Genomic DNA, 27723 nt, shown 5'->3' on the forward strand with positions numbered 1-27723 from the left:
GGGTCTGATGGGAAACCTCTTGGACAGTGGGCTCTCCTGGGATCAGCCTCTGTGTGGTCACCTTAGACTCAGGCTCCATCTCTGGTCCAGAGACTTGTGTCCAGGGAAGAAGATCATAGGGCATGAGGAGATCTTGGGGTAGAAACAGATTCTCACAGCCCGAGTCCTCAAAAATCATTGTAAGCATGACAGGTGTCAAAGGCCTCTGATTGCATCCGACAGTACAGACAGGGCTGGGTTCAGCCTGTGGCCAGGCGGAGTTAGTCAACTTGAGGAATGAAGCAAAGTTTGCTTTTTCCAAAAACAATACATGCTTATCCCAGAAAGTCTGAAAAATAAAGGAAAGCAAAAAAAAAGAAAACAAAAAGTCATTCAGAGTACTATCATTCAGAGAAAATTAGAAGATAATTAGCATATTTCCTTCCAGTATTTTTGGCTTGAATATTTTTATTCATATTTGTGATTAGATAGTTTATCTAAATTATTATTTTCATTAATTTTTACCTAGAATAATATACATTTAAAATTTTTTTTTTCAGTGCTGGGTATCAAACCCAGGGACTCATGCATGTTAGGCAAGGGATCTACCACTGAGTTACAACCTCTATCACACATGTTGAATTTTAAAATATGGATTTAGAAAGGCTATTTTATTATAGCCTTTTTTTTTCATCCTAGAGATTACACCCAGAGGAAACCCAGGGTGCTCTACCACTAATCCATGTCCCCAGCCCTTTTCATGTTTTTTTTTTAAATAAAAAAAATTGCAGTTCTGGAAATAGAACCCAGAGCCTTGTACATGTCAGGAAGTGCCCAACCACACCCGGCCTCCATCCCTTTAAAATTTTTTTTAAACATAATTGAGCTCTGTAATATATAGTATTCTTAAAGTTAAAACTGATGTAAGCTGAGCATGGTGGTGCATGCCATGGTGGCTGGGGAGGCTGAGACAGGAGGATCTCCAGTTCAAAGTTAGCCTCAGCAAGAGCAAGGTACTAAGCAACTCAATGAGACCTTGTCTCTAAAATAAAAAATAGGGCTGGGTATGTGGCTCAGTGTTTGAGTGCCCCTAAGTTTAGTCCCCAGTACCCCCCCCAAAAAAAAACAAACAAAACACCCCAGAAAACTGATGTGGCAACATTCAGAAGTCCCAGATGGCCTGTGATATGAACAGAGGCTTGATGACATATCTTATCCTGAGGATTTTCTTAGTCTTTATAGTTAGAAAATCAACAAATACACAAAAGAACCATCAATGCATAAATCATAAAAGCTGAGCAAAAGGTCAGTAATTTTTTCTTTTAAGTAAGGAAGTGGTTGAATGAGATTTTCTCTGAGAAACCCTGCCTGGGGTTAGTGTGGGTAGAAATGCATAAGGACCAAAGCAGAGGGGTCATTCACAGGGAAGAGAAGACAGAGCCTGGACTGATGTAATGGGGGATGGGAGGGAGAAGGAGACCAGATGCAATTTGGGAACCATTTTTGTGATCTTGTTCTCTTAATTTGTTTTATTGATTGATTGATTGATTGATTGTACCAGGGATTGAACCCAGGGGCACTTAATCACTGAGCCACATCCCCACCCCTCTTTTAAAGTTTATTTAGAGACAGGATCTCACTAAGTTGCTTTAGGAACTTGCTAAATTGCTGAGGCTGGCTTTGAACTTGTGATCCTCCTGCCTCAGCCTCCCGAGCCTCTGGGATTACAGGCATGCCTTGTTGTGCTCTGCTATTAATTTGTTTTTAAACACCTTTTTGATTTTTCTATTTCCTCCCTTATCAGTCTTCCTCTCATCCTGACTACTGTCCACCACCACCATCAGGAACATATACACTCCTTAAACACTAGCAAACAAAATTTATTTTCACCAGTAAGATCCTTAATTTGATTTTTCTCGTTAGTTTATGATCCAAAATAATGATATTAAAAGATTCCAAGATACTCTTGTAAATCTTTATTTTCTAGTACTACTGTCTCTGTGGGTAGACACACATGTCAACCCCTGTGTGGTTGCAGGCACTGATGGCCTGGCCGCCTGAGATGCTGTGAAGAAAGCATCTGGCACAGTATCTGGCACATGAACTTGAACGTTTCATTTTCTCTGTTAAATCCCGGCCAGCCCCGTCTGTGATCCAGGACTAATGCCTTCTTTGAGTGAAATTCATTTGCACAGTTTCCAGCCTACTTTGTGTTTTTAATCTTTATCACACACATCCTCTCCCATTGCTGGGCAGGGGGTTCCTAATCTTGGTACTGGAGCTCGGCCACACGTGCCTGCATTGTAAGAATGGGACTGGACAGCTGGGGTCTCTGTCTGGCCTGGGGCCTGCATCATCCCTGATGTGGCCATCATTTGCATGTGAAAGTAATGTCTGGCTCACAAGTCTTCCGCCCAGACAACAGTCTCTTTCACCCTGAATACTGAGTCTAGGGATATGAAGGGAAATTTCTCCTGCTTCTCTGAGAATTTGTGTTATTTTTCTGAAAACATATGAAGTTTTTTCTCCTTCCACCCCCAGGAGTAAACATAAGCATAATGATTTAGAAAAGTGGTTCATGAACTGTTATCCTGCTCTTACTATTTTCAAACTTCCTTGAAAGAGGCTATCAGGTGTTTATGTCAGATGTCCAGGTCTGCTGCTAGGTTAGAATCTCACAGTGCCCTTGTCAGACCTTCTTTACCAATGGCCCAGATAAAATGTATTACTTTTTGAGACTCTAAATACTGCATATTTCTGCTTATAAGTAGAAAAGAAAGTAAAGTGGAATAATTAGGAGGAGAAAAAAGTTGTGGGTCAAGTCACATTGCTATACATGTCTTAAATTAAAGATTTGAAGGTGGTATAAAGACCAAAGAAGGTAACAATAGCTAATGTTTATTGGCATTCTCAATGTGCCAGGCCCTGTGCTAAGTATCATACATCTCATTTTATCCTTACAATACCCATAGGGTCCCTATGCAGTTATTGTTCCTATGTTAAAGATTAGAAAAAGAGTCCAGAGAGGCTACTTTGCCCAAGATCACATAGCTAATAAATCAGGCTGCCAGAATTTTATTTTATTTTTTTGGTACCAGGGATTGGGATCGAGCCCAGGGGTGCTTAACCACTGAGCCACATCCCCAGTTCTTTCTTTCTTTATTATTTATTTATTTTGAGACAGAGTCTTACTTAGTTGCTTAGGGTCTCCCTAAGTGGCTGAGACTGGCTTTGAACTCACGATCCTCTTGCCTCAGCCTCCCGAGCCTCTGGGATTATAGGTGTGTGCCATTGCTCTGGGCAGGGTTCCAGAATTTGAACCCTGTCTGACCTTGGGGTCTCTGTCCATCTTTCCATCAAGGTCACATTGTTGCTAACTGTGACAGACCCAGTGCAATTTATTGGCTGAATTACAAAACAAGCAGGGCAGGTGGCAAGTGGCATTTAAAACACACTTTTGAGAAATTGCTAAGTGGTGTAGGAAAGGGGTCCTGTAGACACAGTGTTCTGCATCGCGAGAGGTGGTTCTGCACCAGCTCCACGGGTGATGTTGGGGGACTTCACCTGTGAGACAGGAGCCCTCACTTGTGAGACAGGAGCCCTCTTCTAGCTCCTGTGTCCATTGCACAGCTCGGGGCAGAGCTTCGTATGACACCCCTGCTTCACTCCTCGAACTTGTGCTTCCCAACACAGGAGACGTGCTCCAAGTGAAAAACACTAGGACATCCTCTTGAGGAGAGTACCTCAATCGGGCCATCTTTCGAAATCTCTGAACGTAACCAAAGAGAGCACAGAGGACAGTAGAAAGTAACATGTGGCAGTTAAAGGGCTGGGTAGGCAGCTAAGAGACTCCACAGCCTGGGATGGTGAGGCACACAGAGCTGACCAAGCACCAAGGTCACTGTTTTCTGGGTCGCCATGCCTCAAGCACAGGACTCACCCCTTATTGCCTTTGTATCTGGCGTCTTAGAAAGCACCTGGCACGAGGCTAGCCTGGTTACACTTCACTGAGTGACTGACTGGGAAATGAACCAGGGTGGATGAGGATCATTGAGGCGGATGGATGCAGTCCTAGAAGACAATCTGCGTGGCCTGTGTAGGTGTGATAAGCGCAGCAGAGAATGGAGCCCAACTCCAAGGGTCTGGGTGCAGTGGTCACCGACATGGAGTGGCAGCTGCGCAGGGAGCGTGACCACACAGGCACCTGTTCCTGCCTTTCTTTCCATCCACCCACTAAGATGTAGTCACTGAAGCCTTGGCCTTGGGGTGCCCGGAGTAGGCTCCAGGATGCCGTGGGCAGTAAGATGGCCATAGTCCCGGCCCTCATGAAATGGTAGGCTGAGTAGGAAGACCAGTGACAGTCACATGTGCTTTGTGATCAGCCCTGTCGAAACACATGCTCCTTGTTCCATGTGAGCAAGTCACTGAAACTGAGTGGGCTCTTTTGTCTAATGGGAAACTTACCTTCCAGGGCATTTTGTAAGGATTAGAAATAATGTCTGCCAGGCATCTGTAATCCCAGGTAATCAGGAGGCTGAGGCAGGAGTTTTGCAAACTTAAGGTTAGTCGTAGCAACTTGGTGAGATCTTCTCTCAAAATAAAAAACAAAAAGGGTTAGGCACTCAGAGTGACCTTGGGTTCAATTCCTCAGTACTGCTAAATAAATAAATAAACAAGTCAAATGCTGCTATTTTTTTCCCCAAGTTTTAGGAAGGTCTCTCCCCCTTCTCCCCCCGTTCCTCTCTAGCTGCTTTTCAGAAAATGAACACTGACTAGATATGGTAGAGAACAAGTTCTTGGTTTTATTATTTCAATAAGATTTCTCCTCCTCTTTCTGGCTCTCATTAGACTGGCAGAAACCCAATTGTTAAGTTTCTTTTCTTTCTTTCTTATTTTTTTTTGGTGGTACTAGAGATCAAACTCAGGGTCTCACATATGGGAGGCAAGCATTCCACCTCCAAGCTACATTCCCAGTCCTTTTTTTATTTTATTTTGAGACAGAGTCTAAGTTGCTCAGACTGTTCTCAAACTTTTGATCCTTCAGCCTCAGCCTCCCAAGTGGCTGGGATGACAGGTCTGTGCCACCATGCCTGACTAATGCTACACTTCTTCAGGTATGATACTTTATGATCCTAATATCAAGAAATCGAAAAACATTCAAAAGTTAATAAAATAATAAACTTGAACTGTAAATCTGTAATTGCTGCCTGAATGAACACTATTTTAAACCTACACATGCCTTTTGTGATCATGGTATGACTCCTTCCGCACAGAACATTCTTAAGTTCCTCAAGCAACAAAGGGGCTTTAGTTATGGCCTAAAATAAACAAACTCAATATACATTTCTGTTTTTTTTTTTTTCTTCTTCAAATTTCTACACGAAACAAAAGGAAAATCACTTTTTATTTTCTCTGCTCCAGAGACTTCGGTCTCTCAGAACTCTGCTGTTCTGAATTCCTACAGCACAAACAAATCTGCTCTGTCAGTGTCAGGGAAGAAATACCCAAACTGGGATTTTAGTTCTGGCTCATTCCATGACCTTGGGGAAATAGCCTGAGCGGCAGCTTCTCCATCTGGTGGGGGTGTAGCTAGGGATAGGTCCTTGTGCCCCAAAATTCTATCAATGAAGCAAATGTTGTTACTAAGCTTGAGTACACATATGATTCCCACCCTTAGTTTAATCTGGCAATTGGGGTATTTTTGCTTTGGCTATTGTGGGTCTCCCAATCAGAGAGAAGCTTCTAGAGTAAGTAATTTTAAGAGTCGATAAGCCCCAGAAATTGCATTCAAGATTTTACTTGGATAAGTGTATTTTTCTAGGAGAAGCTCCAGAACTATTGCCAGATTTTCAAAGCCATCCTTGACCATGAAAGGGGAAAGATTAAGGATTCGAAGAGAGGAATTTTTAAAGATTAGAGCAGTAAAGAATCGTAAACAAAGGCTCAGGTCTGGGTAAGGATTCCTGAACTTCTGAGGGAAGGACAAACGGTGATCTGGTGATCTCCTGCATTCCTCAAAAAACGAACCTGCCTTTTCTGCCTCTCTCTCTCCTGCTTTATGGCTCTCTCGTTCTGGTCTTTTCATCTTTTTCTTCTTTGTCCCTATCTCACCATCTTGTAATCTTCCTCACCATCCACCATCCACTTCCCCCTTATTGAGTCAGGAAAAAAAGCATGACTTCTATTTTTTTCTGCCTATGGAATAATATTTTATGTTGCTGTTTTTTTTTTTTTAATTAGATGAGTCGAACATTTAATTTTTTTCTGGTCGAGGGAGGAAATATTTTAAGTGTCCTGAATTTCCTGGCTTTTTGGATCTGGCCCCTGTTAGAAGGTTTTCTGCAGGCAGGGGTCTCCACTCATCCCTGCCTGGGGAAGTAGCCAGGAGTGGGTGTGCCTCCAGCCTCCCTCTTGTCCTGAGTTGGATTTTCATGAAGAAAGAATGACCTACAGAATCTTAGACCCCTGACCCCGAGTCCCCACATCTACTCCACAACTGGGCCGTCTCCATTGGATTATTTTCGTTTGCTGGATTTGGCTCTGGAGACCAGAGATAGGAACCACAGACTGAGGAGGCTGCAGAGGAAGTGAGAGCTGCCCAGTTTCTGTCCCTGCATCTGCTCCAGCTCTGTGGGCAGGAGGAGATTGGCTCCCTGGCCAGTGCTCCAGGGATGGATGCCTGGTGAATGAAGTCACTGGCTTGGGAGGGCTGTTTCACATCGCTAAGCCCTGAGCAGCTGGGAGGTGAGGGTGACACCCTGAGGGATGGTCTGCCATATCCTGCCAGTCCTCCCCACCAGCTACTCAGCCAACTGAGCTTATGTTCCTCTCTTTGCACCTGGAAGGTGTCCTCTAGGTCTGAGAATTTGCAGAGAGCTCCCTGGGTGACCACGGAAGGGCAAATGGTGGCACTTTCAGGCATTTTGGGGACACCTACCGAATTGGGATACTTGGTGGGTCTTGTGGGGCACAGGGCCAGGGGAGATGTGCCCTCACATCACTCACATTTGAGTGGGGAATGAGGGCAGCCAGCTGTACACCCTGAGAACCACGGCGCAACCCCAGGCCATGAGTGGGTGGGGCAGAGACCCCAGCTGAGGCCAGCACTGTAGCACAGAGCCTGGGGATGCTGGCCAGGTGGGGCGTGGGGTTTGTCACAGGTTGAGCTGGTGAGAGAGTGCTGCCTCCTGAGGGTTAGCAGCAGATGATGTCCAAGTCATACATTTGAAAGGTGAATAAATTAACAAGGAGTAGCCTACTTTTCTCCCCTGTATCCTCAATCTAGGACCAAGATGAGGCCAGTACTAGTGATGCCTGAGCTTGTGGCAGAAGGAGTTCCCCAGGCATGCTCATCATCCAACTTATATGTCACTCTAGTTGTGGACTTTCATGCTCTCTGAAGACTGCAACACATAGACTCATCTTCAGAGATGCATTCTGAAGACACTGAGGCATTGCCTCAGGGTTAGCCTAATAACAGTGCCCACGTACCCACAGCCAGGCCAGTGCTAGGCAACAGGGCAGCCTCTGGAACACCTCCCTGGGGTGTGCATCTATGGGTAAACTTGTGGGCCACAGAGAGTTGGCAAGTGGCTGTAACTGCTGGTCTACTTTGAAAGATTGCATCATATTTACTATGGTTGTCAGAGTCATGGCTTTGGAGTCAGACTCTTGGGATCAAATTCCAGCTTCGCAACAACTTTTTTGTCTGTACTTAATCAACCTCTCTTCCTGCTTTCCTCTTTTCTAAAAAGCAAGTAATAATGCCTACCTTGCCATGTTGTCAAAGCTTTAAACTAAAAGAAAAAAAAAAGTCGTAAAAGAAAAAAAAAGTTCATGGCTGGCACAAAGTAAGTGCTTAATAAATAATTATTGTTGTTGTTAGCATTGTTTATCCTGAAAGATCGGTCTCTGGAGGCCCCTGGTTTATACTTTTCAGATGGTGTTTCAAGCCGGGTGCAGTGGTACATGCCTATAATCCCAGCAGCTCAGAGGTAAGGCAGGAGTATGACAAGTTCAAAGCCATCCTCAGCAACTTAGCAAGGCCCTAAGCAACTCAGCAAGACCCTGTCTCTAATAAGATACAAAAAAGGGCTGGGAATGTGGCTCAATGGTTAAGTGCCTCTGAGTTTAATCCTTAGTACAAAAGAAAAAAAAAAGATGTTTCAAGCTTCAAGATCTGGGATCTTGTTAAAATGAAAATTCTAATTCTGCAGGTGGGGAAAGGAGGGAAAGGAGAGAGCTGATATTCTGCATATCTAGCAAGCTTTCAGGTGTTGCTGATGCTGCTGGTCCCAGGACCAGACTTTGCATTATAAGGAAGGTTCCAAGCCAGGGAAAGGCGCATCCTCCTTCCTTCTCCCTCTGTGTTCCCCTCCTGATGCTCTCCAGGGCAGGGTCATCACAACACTTCCTGCTATTTTAGCTAGTACTCCAGGACAACTGGTGTGAGCTGGAACTGTCCCACCAGGATTTATGGTCTCCTTGCCCTAGGAGCACCCCAGCGATGGCACTCATTTTGGGATGAGGAGGAGATCCAGAAATCCAGGAGGAGGAGGGAACTTGTCTCTGACCTTGAGAGTTCTCATCTGATGGGAGACCTCTCCTCACTCCCTTGAGCACCTGCAGCAAAGCCACAGGGAGGCTTGCAAAAGAATAACAGGGCACAGGCAGGTGTGTCTCTGGTTTCCTCCTTTGAGAATCAGAAGGCTGTGCATGGTGAAATCAGAGCCAGTAAGGCCAGTACTGGCCCAGGGCAGCCCAGGTTAAAGGCATGCTCCTTCAAGGCCAGGTCCCACTTACTGGAACCCCCTGTCAAATGCTGCTCTCAGGCCTCAGGTTCTAATAGCCATGAACGTTTTAAAAGTGGGAACATGTACTCCAAGAGGGACTGGGTGACTTGGCTGACATTTTTTGTGGGAGTTGGGCATGGTTTAGAGAGAGACACCCAAATCTGTGCTTCTTGACTGCTTTCCTGCAAATCCTCTCATCTTCACCCCTAAATAAAACCACATGGGAATAAAAGCCAAAGAATATTCTCTCTGATATGCAGATGCTAACACACAATCGGGGTGTGAGGGCAAGGGGAGGGAAGAATAGTTGTTCACTGGATTAGCCAAATGGGAATGAAGGAAAGGGAGCGGGGATGGAATAGGAAAGACAATAGAATGAATCGGACATGACTTTCCTATGTTCAAATATGAATACATGACCAGTGTAACTCCACGTCATGTACAACCCCAAGAATGGGAAGTTATACTTATGTCTGTATGATATGTCGTAATAGATTCTACTGTCACGTATAACTAAAAAGAAAAATAAAAAAATTTTAAAAAAGGACATTAGCAAAGGGAGTCTTCCTTGCCTTTTGCTTAAACTTCTGAGCACCCATGCTCTCTGTTCTAATCTGCTCTGAGCAGTCTCCGGTCAAGTGGCTCACAGTCCTGCCTAGAGCTGGAGTAGCTCCAGCTGCTCCCACGGAGCAGGAGCAAGCCCCAGTCTGTGGTGGAGAGAAGCATCTGGAGGCTGTGGTTCTGCCCTTCACTTTCCCAAGGGCCTTGGCTAGGAAGTGCCCTCCATTCCCTCTTTCCACATCTATGAAGCAAGGAGGAGCCAGGCTGCAGGATGGGATTCCTGAGGGAGCATTATTCAAAGAAATAAATAGCTTGTTTATTTATTGTTAATTGTAATCAAAACTGCAACATCTAGTTTGCCATTTTAACCTAACTGTACAATTCAGTGGGACTGATCACATCCACACTATTGTGTAACCATTACCATCTCAGGCTTCCAAAAGCTTTCTCTTACAGAAACTCTGTATTAAGCAATAACTCCTCGTTCCTCTCCCTGCCCTGCAATCTCTCTTCTACTTTCTGTCCTGTGAATTTGTCTTTCAGATCGTTCATATAATCAAAATCATACAATATTTGTCGTTTCACATCTGGCTCTTTAGTTAGCATAATATTTTCAAAGTTTATCTGTGTTGTAGCATATGTCAGAGCGTCATTCCTTTTTATGGCTGAATCATATTTCATTGTCTAAATGAGGCACATTTCTGCATATTCCTTCATTATTGATGGACATGAGTTTCTCATTGTTTATTAGTAAAAATGTTTTATTTTTGAAAATCCCTTGGGGCTAGGCACTGGAGACACCCCAGGAAATAGACAGCAAAGTCCCTGCACTCATGTGGCTCATAGTCTGGTAGAAAAACAGGCCAGTTGCCAGGCAGTTACAACAGAGATGAGTGGCATCTGAAGGTCTGTGGGGACTCCCAGAACATGTTGGATGTGGGCTTGTGCTCACTGAGTTCTGCACTTGCATGACCGACTGCTAAATTTGTGGTGTAGGGGTCTCCTTTCTTGGGCCTCAACCTTCCCATCTGTACAATGAATTTGAGGCTAACATTCTAGGGCTCTATGGCACTGGATCTTTAGCTATAGCTCTTCTGCACGTGTGTGTGTGTGTGTGTGTGTGTGTGTGTGTGTGTGTGTGTGTGTTGCTGGGGATGGAATGCCAGCCCTGTGCGTGCTATTACTCTACCAATGAGCTACACCTCAAGCCCCAGGCCATGGGATTCCAAGACAGCTTCTGCTTTCCACCTCAACTCCTGAGCACACTTGGGTAGAACTTGGTTTGGAGGGAGAGCTTCTCATGGCTGTAGAACTGAGTGGTGGGAGTGGGGCATTTGAGTATTTTCAGCTGGGTGCTTGCCAGAAGGGTGCTTGGCAGGAGGGTGCTTTGCAGGAGGGTGTTGATGCTGCCTCCTCCATCTGCCCCTTCCTCAGCTGTCTGCCAGGCAAGGATGGGGCAGGGGAGTGGGCTCCCAGGTCAGAACTTCTGGCTAGTGTGGAGTGGTGCAGGGGCAGCCAATTTGGGAGGGGGAGACAAGCTGGGTTAGGATTATTTGGGGGGTGTCAGGGTCAGGAGTTTAAGCATGGGAAATGGGATGCCAGAGGCAGGGACAGCCAGAAGGAATAAGTGGTGGCTGGGAGGAACCCACAGTCAGGGTGGAGACTTCCTGTCAAAACAGCCCCTTATCCTGGCGGGAGAGTGCATTCCTTTCCCCTAGGAGATAAGAAGGCCAGATTTCCCTTTCTCAGGGCTCCTTTGAGCTGAGAGTTTTGCAGAGGAGGCCTGTGGGGGCCTCTGGTCCTGAGCAAGGTGAGGCCTCTCTAGTCCCCTGTGCACCCCCCCCCACCGCTTCAAAGCTCCTGCCACCTGCCCCCAAGACTCCTTGTATCCCTGGGCAAGCACCAAACCAGCAGTGATCGCACAAGGTTCCGATCCTTGTCACCTCTCATGCCTCAGTTTCTTTACCTGAAAAAAAAAAAAGCAGCTGTTTTGTAGGGATTTGGGGTTTGTATGTGTTGATTCTGGGGACAGCTTTCAGGACAATATCTGGCATAATCTTTTTCAGCCTAAGTGACCATCATTATCCTCACTCCAAGATAATGTACTCGTTTCCTGGGGCCAGGGTGAACCCTGGGTGCCTACCCAAGACAGGCTTTTTTCCCAAGTCACTTCTTTCTATGGTAGACCTTTCTAGGCAGAACTCTCTCCTCATCTCAACTTACTGATCTCAAGGCCATGGTAAGAGAGGTTCATCAAGCGTTTAAAATAGAGCCCATGTTAGCAGAGGAAATTATGGATGGGGTCTTAGAAGCCATTCTCCATGAGGCAATGGCTTACCTTCCTCTCCACAACCAAGAAGTCCTCTGCTCAGAAAGAACCCCAGAGCTGCCCTCCTGGGCTGGAGGGGTTGGCAGGAGCCCTTTCTTTTGCTGGACAGCCGCTTCTCTCCCTAGCCAGAGGGGCTATCCTGACATCCCCCCTACCCTGGCTGTCCAGCACTGGGGGCTTTTCTAGCTGTTTCCTGACAGCCTACCCTCCCACAGGGTGGAGGCCTTCCCCAGAGCCAGGCGAGGCTCCAGGCTGCTCCTCCCTGGGCGGTCTGGGTGGAACTTCCAGGACCTCTGGGCAGCCTGGCCCCACTTCACATTTCCCTGCTGGCCACTGCTGGAGGGCCCATCCCTCTGCGTATTTTCTCTTTGGGTGGGGGTTCAGGCCTGGAAACCCTGCTCACATCCTCTCCCCACCCTCTGTTTGGAAGACCAGAGTCGCCAGGGCTGAAGTCAGAGAGGAGACTGTAGTCTGGTAGAAACTCCAGCTGCCCAGGACTCTTTGGGGGTTTCTTCCAAACCTGTCATGATTTCATCTTCCTTCTCTCCAGGCCACGATCAGTACAGTCTAAATCAATACAACCAGATTCAGCTCCATCTCAAAACACTTTTATCAAACATTTATAGTTGTACCAGGATTATTATAACCCAGTTCAAGGGGAGAGTCCTGCAAATTGGATTTCGTACTATCTGTACTCCACACTGGACTCTAAATTGGGGTCATTCTTCCACTTTTGACTTCCCCATGCCTTTTGAACAACTGACTGCCAACTCTGTGCTCCAGTTTTCTCAGTTGTTAAAATGGCCCAACAAACTAGACCATTGGTGCCTTCGCTCCCTCCCCTCTCTTTACTCTCTCCTTATCTGCACTAATGGAAGACTCCATAGACTTTGGTCTTCTAAAACAGCAGAAAATGAAAACATGTAAGGCCTGATGGCAGTGACTCTAATTGTTTTTTTCATTAATATATGAAAACGTGGTTGTGAGCTTGTTTCATGGTTCTGAAACAGGCATTATATTAACAGAATGAGAGGAGGGGAGGCAGACGTGGTCTGGAATCTGGTTTGGGTTTTTACATCTGCCATTGGAAATTGTTTGTGCTTTTGAATGATGTGTCCTGAGTCTTAAGAATGGGCATCTGATTAGGCAGCTCTCAGAAATAGAAGGATTCTAGTTGGTCACTGGGGCACATGCCTATAATCCCAGCGATTTGAGAGACTAAGGCAGGACGATTGCAAATTTGAGACCAGCCTGAGCAATTTAGGGAGACCTTCTATCAAAATTAAAAAGAATACTAAGGGCTGGAGGTAAAGCTCAGTGGTAGAATGCCCTTGGGTTCAATCCCTAGTACTGCAAGAAGAGGAGGAGGAGGAGGAGGAGGAGGAGGAGGAGGAGGAGGAGGAGGAGGAGGAATCTAAAAACATCTACCACCCTGCCACTGAGAGTATGAGTGTGGCACCACCTGGGAGCTCCTTAGGAATGCAGAGTCCCAAGAGGAAAGGGCACCTACTGTAAGTCTGTGGTAAGACCAGGACCCCAACCCAGGGGTCCTAACTTCTGGTCTTGCCCTGGTTCTTGCCTTCTTCTCAGGGATCTTATGCTAAGTAGAGGTCACTGTGCCCCATACCCAGAGAGGAGAAGCATAATGGGACTTCTCCCAAATCCACGGACTCTCTTTCTGCTGGGCTCCTTCCTGATCACCTCAGCTACTTCACCCTTTGCACCCCCAGGAACCAACGCCAAAGCCCATTGGAAAAACTCCACCTGCGAGTCTAGGCAGACGGGGTATGCAGGTTCACTTGCCCCTCTCTGTTCATCTTCGTCTTCTAAGGTTGGGCAGTATCTGAGTAAGTGTCAGCTGCTTGGGCAGGACTCTTGGAGGTGGCTTACATGGCTCTCTCTCCCAGTCCTCCCTGGTCCTGCTCTGTCAGGCTATTTCAGATTTGCTGCAGATCTCTGTTCCTATGCTGCAGTATCTCAGAGTGGTCCAGGTAGTAAAAGATGCTGGCAGGCCCTCCAGGATTCCCATCCAGCTCTACCACGAGGGGGGCCTCAGGAGGAGTCCACGTGAGGCCCAGTGCCTGGCCATTGTGGAAGGCCCTGTCTCTGTTCCAGGAGCCCACGCTGTACTGTACTTCCTGCTCCTTTGAGGATCTGCAGCGAGCTCTGTGGCCTTCCCTTGCCCTGACAGCGCCCTGGCTCCCCTCCCCTAAGGCGTTGTTTTGGTGCCTGTGTCCCTTCCCAGAACCTCGGCCTCTCCTTTCCTTTTCCTTGCATAGTTGCTCTTCCTGTGATCTCCCAGGCCCCACCCTCACTTCAGTCTGGGCCAGGCCCCCTCCCTCCCTTCCTCTCTCCCGGCCCTTCCTCCACTCTTTCTATTCCTGGTTGGACCAGCCTCTCCCATTGTCTGTTCCCAGGAAAGGGCTGTCTGGTCAGTGGTCATGGGGGCCGTGGGGGGAGCTGAGCCCAGAAGAAAGCCAGCACTGCCGGAAGCCCCTGCCCTCAACCACAGCCCACAGAGCCAGCATCATTTTTAGAAATCTTGCTTTCTAAGTTAGTCAATAGTAGCAACCCCACACCCACAATGGGGGTGGACTTTCTCACTGCCTCTACTAATTTCAGCAGCTTCTCCGCCCCCACAGTGGGGAGGGGATGTGGTGTGCAGACCACAGGTGCTGCAGGGAGTTTCCCAGTAGCCACTTCAGCAGGGTGGCCAGGTCTCTGATCTTTGGAGGCCTTGGGACCCCACTTAGCCCTGCCAGAGCTACTCTTTGTCACCAGTTGTGACCAGAGCGGATCTCTTTTGCCCTGAGTGGGGTGCTCCTGGGAGCCAAGGGTGATCCCCAAGAACTGCAGCCCACTGACAGCATCATAAGAAGCTGAAGTGACAGGAATTCTAGGAGGCAGAGGTCAAACCTCCCTGGGTGCAAACCTGCCAGGCTTTCCCTTTGCCTATTCCTGCCTGGGTGTTGTGGTGATTTTCTCTCTCTCTCTGCCTGTTCTGTTTTTGTTCTGCCTAAAAGCACACAGCTCAAATGGGACCAGGGTATTTTTATTCTGTGGATACAGAAGCAGATGTTCAGGTCAAGCCCAGATACATTCACATGCAGCAGCTGCAGGTTCTGGGCATCCCAGGCCTTTCAGAGCTGGAGGATGTCCGCTGACAGGACCCCAGCCCAGTGACCTGGTTTCTCTAGCAGAGGAACGTAAAGGTCCACTGAGGCAGAGATACTTTGAGGTTCAAGAAACAAGCTTTGGTTGGGTGCAGTGGCACGTGCCTGTAATCCCAGCTGCTCAGGAGGCTGAGGCAGAAGAGTGGCAAGTTTGAGGTCAGTCTGGGGTATTTAATGAGACTCTGTCTCAAAATTATATTTTTAAAAAGGAGCTGGGGGTGGAACTTGGTGGTAAGAGTGCTTGCCTATCATGTATGAGTCTCTGAGTTCAATCCCTAGTACTGAAAACAAAAAAAAAAAAAAAGAAAAGAACAAGTTTTAGAATCCCCCAGAGAAACAATTCTGCAATAAATTACAGACTGTATGGTGGTGGAAAGCTTTAAATGCAGACAGACCTGGAGTCTAGGGGAGGCTGTGCCTCCTTTCAGCTGCACAAGCCCCAGCCATCATCCACTCCTGAGCTTGTGGTGTTCTACAGGATAGGGCTCTGCCTACCCTCCCCAGATGGCGCAGAGGAAGGGGCCCTGAGCTTTGGGGGCATTTCCAGGGGCTGAAGGGGAAGGGGAACCTGTCTGACATTCATCTCTCCCTGAGGGAGATGAGTGCCAGGGCCTAGGGTTCATCTCCTGGAGAGAAATGCCTGGTCCTCAGACCAGGGAGAGGCAGTGGGTGACGTACAGGCAGGTCTGACTCCGTACCCCTGTAGGAGTCTTACCCTTCCTGAGCCTTGGTTTTCTGACCTTTTCAGTCTTGCAGCGCAGTTGTGAAGATTGAGATGATGATGTCAGTACTTAGTGCCTAGTGACTGGCCAACAGGAAGTGTTCCATAAATGGCTGGGCAGCATTATTTTCAAAAGCAAGATTGCCCTGTGATGTCCTTGGGGTCACCTGTACAATCTCTGTGCTCAAGACTCTCCTCATTGCCTGGCAGGGACTATAGTATGAAACATTACTGGCTACACCACTCCTGGGCTGCTGTCCACTCTGAGGTGGGACTCATCGGCAGGCAGGGCTTGGGAAGTTGTAGATGTGAACAGGGCCTGTCAGGAAAGTCTCAGGTAGAAGGAGAGGCCCTGGAGTAGCAGGGCTGAACCCAGAAGCTTCAGGAATCTAGGCCTCTCCAGACTGTATGCCAAAGGTAGTGTAGATAAGACAGGGGCCATAGCTTTCAGACTTTCAAAGGGGACCATGAGGAAAATAATTAGGAACTTTGGTCTGGATGTCAGCAAGTCAGACATTCAGAGCTCTTGTGGGAGGGCATGGCAAGTGTGGTGTGCCTCAGTCCTACACCCTGGCACTCGGGGTGAACCTTGCCCTCACACCATCCGTCCGCTGGCCACTACCAGCCAGTAACAGCAACAGTGCCCTGCCTGGGCACATGCTCTGCCTGAGCTCCAGGTCTGGTGGGACCACCAGGCTTGGGGTATGGGAGAGAGACTTGGGCCCAGCAGGTGGGATGGGGATCAGTAGCGCAAACCTCCATGGGGCTTAGCTCAGGACTGGGGGTCTCGAGGTAGAGTAGTGATAGGACTGGGTGAAAATCCTAAAGACCTGGGAAGATGAGGGCAGAGGAAAGGAGGCCAGCCGCAGGGGCTCCTTCTCATCCATGGGAGATATGGACCATCAGGTCTAATGCCTTGCCCTGGGGCGCTTAGTCAAAACACTTACAAACCCCAAATTCTGGTCTCAAATCCTTATTCAGAGGCCTCAGACTGTCATGGAGGTATAACTGTGGGTGCGTTCCTTTTCTTCTTTCTTTTTAATTTTATTTGTCCTTTCTTGCTTATGTTTTTCTTTTTCTTTTGGCACCGAGGATTGAACCCAGAGGTGCTCAATCTTCAGCCCCTTTTATTTTTTGAGACAAGGTCTCATGGAGTTGCTTAGGGCTTCACTAAGTTGCTGGGGCTGACTTTGAACTCATGCTCCTCCTGCCTCAGCCTCCTGACTCCCTGGGCATCACTGTGCCTGGCTATTGCTTATGTTTTTCTCATAAATCACTCAAATTATTTTGGGAAGCAGGAAGAGTACAAATTAAGGAAGGGGGAAAAAAGAAAGCTAGTTGTATATCGAATGGTTCCCTGGAGACAGCAGACTCTCAGTTGTGAAACAACTTTTAATGATTCTTTTGTTTGTTTTCCTAAAAGATTATTTTTGATAATTAATCATTTTAAAAATGTGGAAATTTTGTAGAAATAAAATATGAAAAAAAAAGAATTTCCCTCAATTATTTGTATAATCACAGTATTTAAGCATGTTTCCTTTGAGACTTTTCTTACATGTATAAATTAAAACATTTTTTGGTATTTATACCATAACTGGTATACAGTTTTCTTTTAACATCGATAGTTCTCTTCAGTACTAAAATCTCTTTATAAATATCTAAAATACTCAGTCTTCCATAGTTAGACATTTAGACCCTCCCCCAATTTTACATTATCGTAAATAAAACACTGACACAGATCCTTGTCCACAAATTTCTTTTCCAAGTTAAGATTATTTTCCAAGTAAGCAGCAAGACTAGACCTGGATCCAGTTCAGAGAGGCTGGGCCAGTAAGAGTGTGCGTGCTTTTCAGTGTCAGTACGCGTGTGTGTGAGTGTGTCCTTCTGAGTGTGTGTCAGTGTATGTTTGTGAGTGTGTCAGTGTGAGTGTGTGCTTGTGAGTATGTCAGAGCTGCATTCCTGGTTGACCCTGGAGGAGAGGGCAACTGAGGAAGGCCTTCTCCCCCAACCCATTTTCTCAGCCTGTGGATCTTGTTGGAGTAGAAACACCTGGGTCTGAAATCCCCCTGAACCTTCAGGCAGAGCAGAGCAAAGCCCTCAGGCCTGTGATCAGATATTCCCCTGCATCAGGGCCCCTGTGGGACGGCAGAGGTGAGTGGCGCCTGATGCAGTGTTTATGTGCTGCAAGCTGGCCGGCCTGCCCAGCTGCACAGGCTCTGCTCAGATGCGCTGGGACCGAGCTGAATCCCAGGACAGGCTGGGCTGGTTTTCTCCTCAGAAAGACTACTCGGTGGGGTCAGCCAGCGGATAAGCTAAAGTTAACTTAGCTCTTATTGCGTTTTGTTAATGAGGGGCGGGCCAGCTGCGAAGATGCCAAATCATTCAGAAACGTTGTGCAGAGCTTGAGATTTAATATGTCAGAGCAAATCCTGTATTCAGGCAAAAGAAAGCAATTGACAATGATTTTAAGTCCTGACTGGGCTCCCTTGAGTCCCTTGTGCTTCACTGAGCTTTCATTTTATTATTTTTTTGAAAAATATTTTTCCAATGAAGTTATGACTCTTGGAAGCTAGGGGAAGCACAGGCGACCTCATTGGACTGGTCAGAGTCGCGGGAGATCTCACGATGGGAAGCTCAGGTCTGGCCAAGCTCTGAGTGGGTGGAGGATCGGGTTCACAGGGGGTTCTGTGACCAGGGCTGTCAGGTGGCCGAATACCCATCCTCTGTGATTGTAGGGGCTGAGGGAAAAGGAGCAGAAATTGCCTTCCCTGGGCATCAGTCAATAGGAACAAACCGTCTCATTCTCAGAGACGAGATTCAAAGGCAGAGCTGAATATCCTGGGTGTTCCTGAGCCAAGATCACTTGACTTTTAGCTTGAAATTCCAAAGCCTGCTAGCGCATTCACAGAGGCTGTTCAAAGTGACCTCCTTTGACAAAGAAGAAAAGCACCCATAGGATTGAAGTCACTTGAAAAACTTTGTTAAGGTCACTGGGCAAACATATTTAAAACACTTTAAAGAATTCATATTTGAGATGTTCTTGCTATAAAGTAGTCTCTGAGCAAGTCTAACAGAAAGCTTGGTCGTGAGCTGGGCCCATACCTGAGAGCTCAGAATGAAAAGTTCTTTTTTATGCGCTGCCTGTTGGCAGCCTATCTACTGTGCACCAGGCACAGCGCTGGGCTCTGGGGGAAGAGGATGCAAAGATTGGATTTTTCACCTACAGTCTTAGTGCTAAGAGCAGGTGAGGGGGAGAATCCATTCTGATCAGGGCAAGGCCATAAAGTAATGCCTGAGCTGCACTTGAAGGACGAACACAATAGTGATGTTCACAGAGAAGGGTCTGGAAGGCAGGGGACGTGGCCTGAGCAGAGGCATAGGATGGTACTAGTAGTGCCCCTGGGAAGATGGATTGTTGGGGAACTGAAAAGGCTGAGGATGGAGAGGATATGCTGGGCTGTTGCCAGGTGATTGAGAACTTTGATATTCATCTTAAGGAGTGTGGACTTTGTGTAGCTCATAATTTCCCACGGGAGCTTTATGAGCAGGGAGGTAACTTGTAAACATCAAGTGATTTTTTTTTTTAATGAAAAGCAAACTCATAAATATATGTTCATTGAAAGTGACTCCATCTATGGGCTCCGGTTGTGACTCAGTGGTAGAGCACTTGCCTAGCATGTGTGAGGCACTGGGTTCGATTCTCAGCACCACATATAAATAAATAAAATAAATAAAGGTTCATCGACAACTAAAAAATACTTTAAAAAAAAAAGAAAGATACTCCAGCTATCCCGAAGTCTATGAAGCAAGAGATGAAAATTCCTCCTCCCCAGAGGTAACCACTATTCTGACTTAGGATGCCATTTCACCCCGTGTATTTATAGATATAAATACACAAAAGCCAACCCTGTGACAGGAAAGGAGATGGAAGTATCAGACCTTCTCCTCCATCTCTTCCTCTTCTCTCTCTTTCACACACAAAACCCTACTTAATATTTAACCTTTATATAAAATACTACTGTAACCAAAGGGTATATGTGTCTTGTCACGCGGCTCATTTTGTGTTCCTTTGTGTTATTTCAGAGCATGGTTTTGTTGGATACTCACCAGAACTACTGCAGAACAACACTCTGCCAGATTACAGTCCTGGGGAGACCTTTTTCACTGTGTTTGGGGTGTTCTTCCCAGCAGCTACAGGTATTACCATTTGGATTCTTTTTCACTCACACATTAGGAGTGTATATTCTTGGTTCCCAAAATTCAGTGTCAGAACTGTCCTGCCTGCACATGCTCTTAAGATGTATATCTGACTTTAGAGATGACATTGGCTTTGACTAAGAATCTATTAGAATCTAACAATTCATTTACTTGCTCATAATTCCTGAAGGCCTCAGCATGATTTTATCCTCCTTAGCCCTTATACTCATATATTGATAACTCTTGGCCAAATTAACAGAGAGCCTCTATTTGTCTTAGGGCTGAGCAGGATGGATTCCCCAGCATGACAGGCTCCCCTTCTCATACCTGGAAGGAATGCATACTTGGTTTTGAAGCTCTTCCCACCCCCTCCTTTCCCATTGCATATTCTTCCAGGGGGCCTGGGTGTGTAAGGTCCCGCAGGCAGTGAATGAATCTCTTCACTTGGTCCGATTCCCACTTTCCTGCTCTTCAGTAGCCATGGAGCAGCGTTCTAATACGAAGGTCCCTGGAGATGGCTTGCCTTGTGCTTGCGTCCCTGGCCTGAAAGGCAGTAAACTAACACATTGATAGGTGACCCACAGGAGATATGTTCAGGGACTGGGCTTGTCCCCAAGGCACAGACTCAGGGGAACATGTCATTCCCTATTTAGCTAGTGTTGTGAGCTGGAGTGTGGCTGCTGCTTTCTCCTTGTCTTCCGCCCTGTCTCCCTCTACCTTCCTAGGGGTGCCATATCCCTGCTCATTACCCTCTCCCCAAATAGGATAGGAGTAGAGAAAGAAGAAGCTACTAGAATGTCTAAGATGAAAAAGGCAGTACATATGTCAAAAATGTGGAGACACTGGAACCCTCATCCACCATTCATGGGATGCAAATGGTGCTACTGCTTTGGAAAACAGTGATAGCTTCTTAACAAGTAGACACACACCCAGCATGTCACCCCTGCTTATGTACTGCAGAGGACTGACAAAGCATGTGTTCATATGAAGACTTGTCTGTGAAAGTTCAAAGCAGTTCAATTTGTAATAGTCCCCAAATGAGAGCAGCTTGAATATTCATCAACAGATGAACAGTTAAATCTCCGTACAGCCATATAGCAGGAAACTATTCAACAATAAAAACAAATGAATTATTTATGTACACAACAAATACATGAGTTCAAAACCATTATGATAAGTGAAAGAAGTCAGACCCCTCAAAAAATACCTAAAAAGATAAAATTAGATAATCAAATTCTAGAAAATGCAAGCTTTAGTAACAGCAAGCTGATCAGTAGGTGCCTGGGAATGAGATTTAGGGAGCAAGAGGGAAGGATTATTAAGGGGCAGGAAGAAATTTCAGGGGATGCAAAATGCATTTCTGATTAGATGATGGTTTCACAGGTCTCCCCAAATGGGAATATTCATCAATAGATTAACAGTTAAACAAAACTTTTCAAATTGTTAAACTTAAAACATGTACCCAAGCACCGTGGTGCACACTTGTAATCCCAGCTACTCAGGAGGCTGAGGGAGGTTCACAAGTTCTAGTCCAGTCAGGGCAACTTAGCAAGGCTCTATCTCAAAAAAAAAAAAAAAGGGTTGGGAATGTAGTTAATTGGTAGAGCACCCCTAGGTTTAATCCCTAGTACCACAAAAACAAACAAACAAAACAATCACATATGCGGTTTATTGCATGTTAATTATACCTCAATAAAGATGTTAAAATGAAAAAAAAATGACTTTATTCACCTTTCCTAAATTTCACTTTTCCAAAGCCCTTTTCTCTCCTTTTCACAGCCTGCCTCCTTTTTCCTAGCCTCTCCTCTACTCCCTCACTCTCTCCTTTTGGAATTCCAGGTCTGTCTCTCCGAAGAGATGGGTCTTTTCCCACCACTGACTTCCCTGTTAGAATCTTCAGTGGACATTCTTGATTTCTTGCTTTATTCGACTCCTGAGAAGTAATCCACTTCCTGGTTCTTTCTCTTGCCTTGTGTTTCCGACTCTTTACTGCCTGAGTTCATCCTCTTCTGCCTGCTCATTAAATGCTACTGGGATTCATTCTTTTCTTTCTCTACTGTTTTCCTTGGAATCTCATCCCTGCAGGAATGATCATTATTCAGTGATCAGCCCCAGAGCTGATGACTCCCACATTCACAACTCTAGCCTAGACTTGTCCTTGAAGGTTCCCATTATTTATTCATTGTTTACTACATGTGACAGTTCTCATTATTTATTCAGGTTCCCATTATTTACTCATTATTTATTATATGTGACATCTTCTTTTGGCTATCTTGGACCCAACAGATTCAGAACCAAACTCATCCCACCTACCTCCAAGTGACTCTTTACCTGTACTCCTGGTCTAAGTGAATGGTGTTTCTGTGCAGCTGATTGCTCATGAGAGTAAGGGGAGTTCTTGGTGATTCCTCCCTCTTTCTCCCAGTATTCTCCAATACTGTCAATTTTACCTCCTGAATATCATGGATTTTTCTCTTTTCTTCCTCTCTGCCATCTGACCAGTCTGGTCCAAGCTTCATCTCTCACTTGGATCATTGCTTGACATTCCTTGTTCATGGAAATGAGCCTGAAACTAAGGCTCAGTAGTGAAAGGTCCTGGTGCACAAACCCACATTTGCTCGATAGAGTGACTGTAAACCTTTATCCTGCCAGGAAGACTTAAAACTAATGTCAGTCCTTCATGACACCTTCTCCTGGCCTTGCTCTGTTTGCATCCATTCCAGGGTCTTGGGGTCCTACACTGTACCAAGGGATATTGGGATCTCTGGCTCTTCCCCATCTGTGTACAGAGCCAGGCCCTCCTGTTGTCCTGTGTGGAAGGCCTTCAGGTTGATGCTGCCTCTGCACCACTTTTGGGAACCAGAAATCTGCTGATCTTGGGGATCCTGTCGTCTAGGTACTTCCCAGACTGTCCTTTCTGAGGTCTTGCTAAATCTCCCCCAGTGCTGCCAGGGAATGGGAACAAAGTCCCCATTTCTCCAGAACCTCTGGGCTTCTCTATCCTTGTCCAGGGGCACCTCTGCCCAGGGACAGCTACATGGGAATTGATTGATGCAGTCACACTGGGCCCCATGCAGAAAAGTGTTTAAGGCTTTGCAATTGCTAATTTTTTTTTTTTTTAATCAAGGGATCCTGAATTTTTGTTTTGACTGAGTCCCATATACCATGTGGTAATTCCTGTTCTTGTCCCCCACGCTGTCCCAGCCATTTGCCTGGTTCTTTTCAACTTCTTCAATCTTTTAAAATCTGAGGGCCCAGGCTATGGAGTCAAGTCAAAACAGTATGCAGATGAATTCTGATTCTTCTCTGCTGCACATCTTCCCCAAGGCCATCGAATCTAGGTCAGTTACCTCTTCAATGGACAGAAGAGGAAAGGGAGAAAAGAGAAGGAATAAGAAAATTTCACATCTGACACATTCTAGCCCCCTTCCAACCCCTCCCCTTCCACACTCTAATTGAAGTTCCCTGGGGTCTGGCAGGGAGTCCCTGCCAGGTGAAGGCTGGGTCAAGATACAGGTTAACAGTTACACCTGGGACTGGGACTGGGGGACTTCTTGGCTGGCCATGCTCCAGAGGCAGTCATCTCAGGGTGTCCTTGGGCACCCCAGGAGAGCCCTGATTTTCCCATAGTTTGCATATCCTCCTTTACCTCTGAGGGCCCCTAGTCCTGTTAAAAGAGAGGATGCCTGATATGAGTTGCGGGCTGGGGTGTAGAACCTCCTTTCCAACACTTCTTTCAGACAGGAATTAGCAGTGGCCTGAGGTTTGAGGATGCCCCCAGCAAACCAGAGTTGGAGAGATCAGCTAGTTCAGCAACTCTCAATTTGCTTTTTTTTTTTTTGCTGCAGTACCAGGGATAAAACCCAGGGCCTCATGTATGCTAGGCAAGAAGCTGTCTACCACTGAACCACAACTCCAGCCTCTTCAATTTATTGCCTTTTAAGTTCATACTCCTCCTCTTCTTCTTCTTCTTCTTCTTTTTTTTTTTTTTTGTACTGGGGGATTGAACCCAGGGGTGTTTAATTATTGAGCCACATCCCCAGCCCTTTCTATTTTATATTTTGAGACAGAGTCTTGCTAAGTTGCTTGGGACCTTGCTACTGAGGCTGGCTTTGAACTTGTGATCCTCCTGCCTCAGCCTCCCCTGTTGCTGGGATTACAGCCGTGCTCCACCACACCCCCCAACCCATATTCCTTATTGATAATCATTATTAGAAACCTCACAGACACTGAAGGTTCTGCCCCAGGGATGGGTACGTTTGTCTTCCTTTGAGAATAACCGCTACCTAAGAATATTAGTCAAGATTCATTTTTTTTGTGTGTGGTTTAAGTTATGAAAGTTTTATTTTGTAATATTCCAAATATTATAATACTGAATAGGCTGTCACTACACAGTCTTCTTCAGCTCGCTCCTCTTCAGGGAGGGGTTTTCCTGCCCTCCCGTTCCCTGTCAGCCCAACCAGGTTGAGAATCACTGATCCTTCCCTATACCAACTGGGGAAGGAGGGGCACAGAGCGGCTTAGGAGGACTCGAGAAAGGTCACCAGCTAATTAGTGAGTGGAGTTGGGCCATTGTCTGCTGTGGGGGTTGCCCTCCCCTGGTTCTCTCTGTTTACCAGGACCCCCCATGTAAACATGGTAGGCACGATGGATGATTTGTACCACTTGTTTCCCCCTGGCAGATGTTTGGTTGAGCTATGAAAAGCATGGATGATTGGCAGTTTCCATGGTGATAGATTCGCCTAGGATTAGCTGTGAGTGAGTCATGGCTGGGGCTCCCTCCAACGCCATCCTCTTCTGGAACAAGAGAACCTCCAGGCAGTGGAGAGGGGAGAGAGGTTTTGAAGAACAGACACTTCTGCCCTTGCCACCCCAGGACATATGACTTAAGTTACTTCAGACATTTTATCCCAAAGGCAGGCGACTTCCAAAGAGCAGCTGAAGATTAGGTGCTGGTGGCCACTCTGGGTTGATGCAGAACAACCTCTTGTCCACACTGCGCTGGGCTCTACCACACTCTGTAGTGGCTTCAGGGGTAGGGGTGGGACTTTGGCCTGGACTGCCTTTGCTTTGTTTCTCAAAGCACTTTCCTTCTCCAAGCTACACCACTAAACTTTCACTGGAAAACAAACATCTTTCCCTACAGGATTTTCACAAACACATCCTTACAACAGCAGCCACTCCAGGGAACCAGGTCCTGGTCCATGGAGGAACTAGGAAATGGAAATTCACTGAGAAAAATACCAGTTGGGTGAAGTCACATAACCCTTGTCCCCAAATCCCAAACTCTTACTGGAAGGGATCAGAGCCTCTTTGGCCACAGGCAGCAAGCACATGGGTCTGTGGTTGACCACACCCAACAACAACAACAACAAAAAATGTGATGAGAAACCAACAGCTTTTGCCAGAGTGTCCCTAGCCACCTTTCCTTGTCAAGATTCCTGTGATTTCTGTGATGCCCTTTGACCTTTTAAGCCTGGCTCCCCTCCTGCTCACATACACACCCTGGGGAGCTCTGCTGGGTATCTCAGATTGCTGTCTGCAGCACCCTCAGCCCCATGGCCCCTTGCTCTGGGTCAGGTGCCCAGAGGTCACTCCCCTCCACCCCCCAGGCCATAGTGCTGACCCCACCTAGTCCCCTACTCCTGTCTTCCCAAGCCATCCCCTGGGTCTCCTCACAAGTTGTATGTCTTGTCAGCAAGAGGACGAGAACCTGTTGAACCAGAATGGGGATCCCTGGTTTAAGATGGGGATGGGGATGTGGCTCAAGCGGTAGCACGCTCCCCTGGCATGTGTGCGGCCCGGGTTCGATCCTCAGCACCACATACCAACAAAGATGTTGTGTCCGCCGAGAACTAAAAAATAAATATTAAAAAAAAATTCTCTCTCTCTCCTCTCTCACTCTCTCTTTAAAATAAATAAAAAAAAAAAGAAATAGACCAAGAAAGGACAACCTGAGGATGGGGCAAGCTTCACTTCATTCTGATGGATTTGTAAGCAGGAGCAGGAGAAAGGAAGGAAGCTTCAAAATTATCATAATGCTTGTTTTTGTAATTTTATTTATAGAATTAACTTATAATTTTATTTATTTATTTATCCTAAATTTATTTATTCTAAATACCTATAATAATGATTATTGTTACTTGAACTCAGGAACTCATTCATGCAAGGCAAGCAGTCTACCACTAAGCAACTTCCCTAGTCCTTTTTTTTTTTCCTTAACTTTTTAATACCTTTATTTAATTTATTTATTTTTATGTGGTGCTGAGGATTGAACCCAGGGCCACGCATGTGCTAGGCAGGCACTCTACCACTAAGCCACAACCCCAGCCCCTCCCTAGTCTTTTTTAATTTTATTTTGACAGGGTTTAACTAAGTTGCTGAGGCTGGCTTCAAACTTGCAATCCTCCTGCCTCAGCCTCCTGAGTTGCTGGAATTACAGCACCACCAGACCTAGCAGTTGGGAAACTTTTAAAAAAATAAAATCTTTGTAAGACATCTGGACACTAATGCTCGGGTATCTGTTTTGTTCTACGCACCACGTCTAAATCTAGTTCTAACGTCATTGATGATATTTTTAAATTGCACCGGAAGCTGAAAGAAAGCAGAGCATCTCTGAAACACTTAGCAAGGATAGGCAAACACACATACTAAATCAAAATAATTTTTCTAGATCTAGCTGGCAAGACATTTATAATTCACTGGAACTAGAGAACATCTGCTCAAGAATTGTGGAGTAGTACAAGGGTAGAATTCTGGAAGTGACAGCTGCCAGGTGCAAGCCCCCCTACCACTGTGCACTTTGCCAGCAGAGACACAGTCACCCTCCTTGGCCCCCCAGGACACACCCAGAAAGCTTCCCTTCTGGAGTCTGAGCTGCCTCCATCTCCTTGTCTTTGGGCCTCTTTGTCTGTGATTCTCATTATCTACTTTCTGGCTTCTCTGCTTTGTCTCAACGGTCACTTTGTGGTCCTATTTGGGTTGGCTCATTCCTGTGTAGGTGTTAGTCCTTTCTCCTCCCACTGCCCAGGATTCCAGCTAGTATTCTACATGGGCCAGCCGGGAGGGCCTGTGGGAAGGATGTGGGGGAGGAGGAAAGGGCGTTTGTTATGAATATAGAGCCTGTTTAGAAGCAGGAAGCAATTAGGGTGAATCAGTCACTTTCCTTGGTAGAAGTGTATGTATATATAACCCGGCCAGGTGGTGCACTCCTATAATCATCAGCTACGAGGGAGGCTGAGGCAGGAGGACCGTAAGTTCAAGGCCAGCCTGGGTGATGTAGCAAGATCCTTTCTCAAAATAAAAAATAAAAAGGGCTGTGATGTCAGAAGCAGAGCACTTGCCTCACACTTTCACATCTGGTCCTCTAGAGAGCAGGATGCCTGACCTCCACTCTGACCTGTGTCAGCATGAGCCCCTGGGTTCACTTTCTAGTATCTAAAGAAGAACTTTATATATATATACACACATATCTTTTTTTTCTTCCTCATGGTCTTCATGAATTAACTTTCACAAATGATCTGAAGGAAAGTGTACAAAATGACATGTCATGGCTGGGGACATAGCTCTGTTGTAGAGTGCCCCTGGGTTCAATGCCTAGTATCACAAACAAACAAGAAAATACCAAAAGAACATGAAAAACTACAGGATGTACTAAAATGGCAAGAAATAAAGAGTGGTATGTAATCACACAAAGCTGGATCAATGGATAGACATTTTCCAGGATCTGGGGGAGCAGGATAAGGCCTTGGCAGGGGTGGGAGGCAGTGTGGCCTGCTGGGGAAGACACAGCACCCAGTCAACCTGGTGCTATGGGTCCTTTGCAGGGGGTCAGAATTTGGGAGGTCCAGGAAGGGGTGGTGTTAGTGGATGGCGCTAAAGCTTAGGAAGCCCTGGACATGAGATTTATTTGGCAGCAAAGTGTGGGGCTCCTAGCCTTGAGCAGAGCATAGGCAATAGGACCTGGCCCCA

The 27723-nt window shown here is 46.4% G+C and overlaps 1 protein-coding gene across 7 annotated transcripts in view; it reads left to right on the forward strand.

The window, feature by feature from the left end:
* The window catches only part of Slc12a8 (solute carrier family 12 member 8), a 166020-nt gene that overhangs the window by 70231 nt on the left and 68066 nt on the right, over nucleotides 1-27723 (forward strand). For 6 of the 7 annotated variants that reach the window (XR_013436847.1, XR_013436846.1, XM_078044058.1 and 3 more), the window contains one exon: nucleotides 19639-19752. The exons of the other annotated variant lie outside the window; for it this stretch is intronic. Coding sequence is in view for 4 of the 6 variants with exons in the window: in XM_078044058.1 (XP_077900184.1) it covers nucleotides 19639-19752 (114 nt within the window). In the remaining 2 variants the exon portion in view is untranslated. The remainder of the gene's footprint in view (nucleotides 1-19638; nucleotides 19753-27723) is intronic. 7 annotated transcript variants of the gene reach the window in all.

The sequence above is a fragment of the Ictidomys tridecemlineatus genome, chromosome 3, assembly GCF_052094955.1.
Source record: "Ictidomys tridecemlineatus isolate mIctTri1 chromosome 3, mIctTri1.hap1, whole genome shotgun sequence".
In the NCBI taxonomy this organism is placed as follows: domain Eukaryota; kingdom Metazoa; phylum Chordata; class Mammalia; order Rodentia; family Sciuridae; genus Ictidomys; species Ictidomys tridecemlineatus.